The sequence below is a fragment of the Rhagoletis pomonella genome, unplaced genomic scaffold, assembly GCF_013731165.1.
Source record: "Rhagoletis pomonella isolate Grant_MI unplaced genomic scaffold, Rhpom_1.0 Rhpom_scaffold_00015, whole genome shotgun sequence".
Classification (NCBI taxonomy): Eukaryota; Metazoa; Arthropoda; class Insecta; order Diptera; family Tephritidae; genus Rhagoletis; species Rhagoletis pomonella.
In genome coordinates this window covers 5751099-5752199 of record NW_023458569.1, presented here as the reverse complement: position 1 = coordinate 5752199, position 1101 = coordinate 5751099, and the positions used below count along the sequence as shown (strand labels likewise).

At 33.0% G+C, this 1101-nt stretch overlaps 1 protein-coding gene across 1 annotated transcript; it reads right to left on the bottom strand.

The window, feature by feature from the left end:
* Positions 1-23: 23 nt before the first annotated feature.
* LOC118749353 lies at positions 24-1093 on the bottom strand. The gene is made up of 3 exons (XM_036484148.1): positions 950-1093; positions 549-893; positions 24-221 (listed from the first exon to the last, which is right to left on the bottom strand). Exons 1-3 carry the CDS (start codon positions 1091-1093, stop codon positions 24-26), a joined length of 687 nt encoding a protein of 228 aa, XP_036340041.1.
* Between the last annotated feature and the right edge of the window lie 8 nt (positions 1094-1101).

Genomic DNA, 1101 nt, shown 5'->3' with positions numbered 1-1101 from the left:
TTCGTAATATGCATCGTAGTCATCTAAACATTATGAAATAAGTATACGATGTAAATACAGATAATAAATATATTTTTACCGCTGGCCGAAATTGCTTGTAGATCTTGGGTATTAGAATTTTCCGGAAAATTATAGTTGCCTTTATCTGAATTGACCCATCGAGAAAACAACTTTCCTGTGGGATTTTTCTTTCCGTACTTTCTAGCTAGAAAGTATGTTTCCTAGATAAAAAATAAATTAACTGAAGGAGTTTGTTGGTACGGAGTTAGCAGACTTTTGTTTAGTATATTTGCAATGTTTTATATGATACATTTATTTCGTCAATTTTTATAAAAATATGCAGTTTTGTAGCTCCTAGAATTTGAGTGTAACCCTTCGCTAAGAATTTAATTTTCACTCTATTTGGTTTATTCTAGAAAATCAACTATACTTGAAAAAAAAAATAAGTGTGTGTAAATTACTGCAAATATACTAAAAAAAAGTGTGCTAACTGCATGATTATGTACGTATGTAGATTAGAGTGGTTCCAATAATTTCTTACAACTTACCGGCCTTTCTTTGGGGAATACAGCGCATATAGAGGTGGCCCACCTCTGCATTTCTCCATACGTCAATTTTTTTTGGCTTCCAATATATTTTTCAATAATGCATTGGCACAATGTGTTTTGGTGTTTGGCATCCAGGAAACCTTTTTCTTCCTGATACTGGAGTATAAGCTGGCCTTTTACGGTACTTTTTAAAAGTTCAATTAAGCTCCCACTGTCTATGCAACCACATGACGACTGAGGTAAAGGCGAAGACTCTCTCGAATTTTTAACAGCATTCAAGTCGTTCGAAATTTTCTCTAACAATTCCAAAATTTTACTGCTTTCATCACACTCAAATGGCACATTCTAAAAATTGCATGCGTTAAGATACATACACATTTTTTATATTATGATGCACTTACCATGTTCTTTCGCCATTCTTTTAAACCTGCTTTAAATTTGACCTTTTCACCAAAAAATCTTGGAGGAAGTTTATCGAACAAATCGTCGATATCTTTAAACTCAAATTTTTTTAAAATAAGCGTGGATTTGAGGCCATAGTCCATGAGAATCG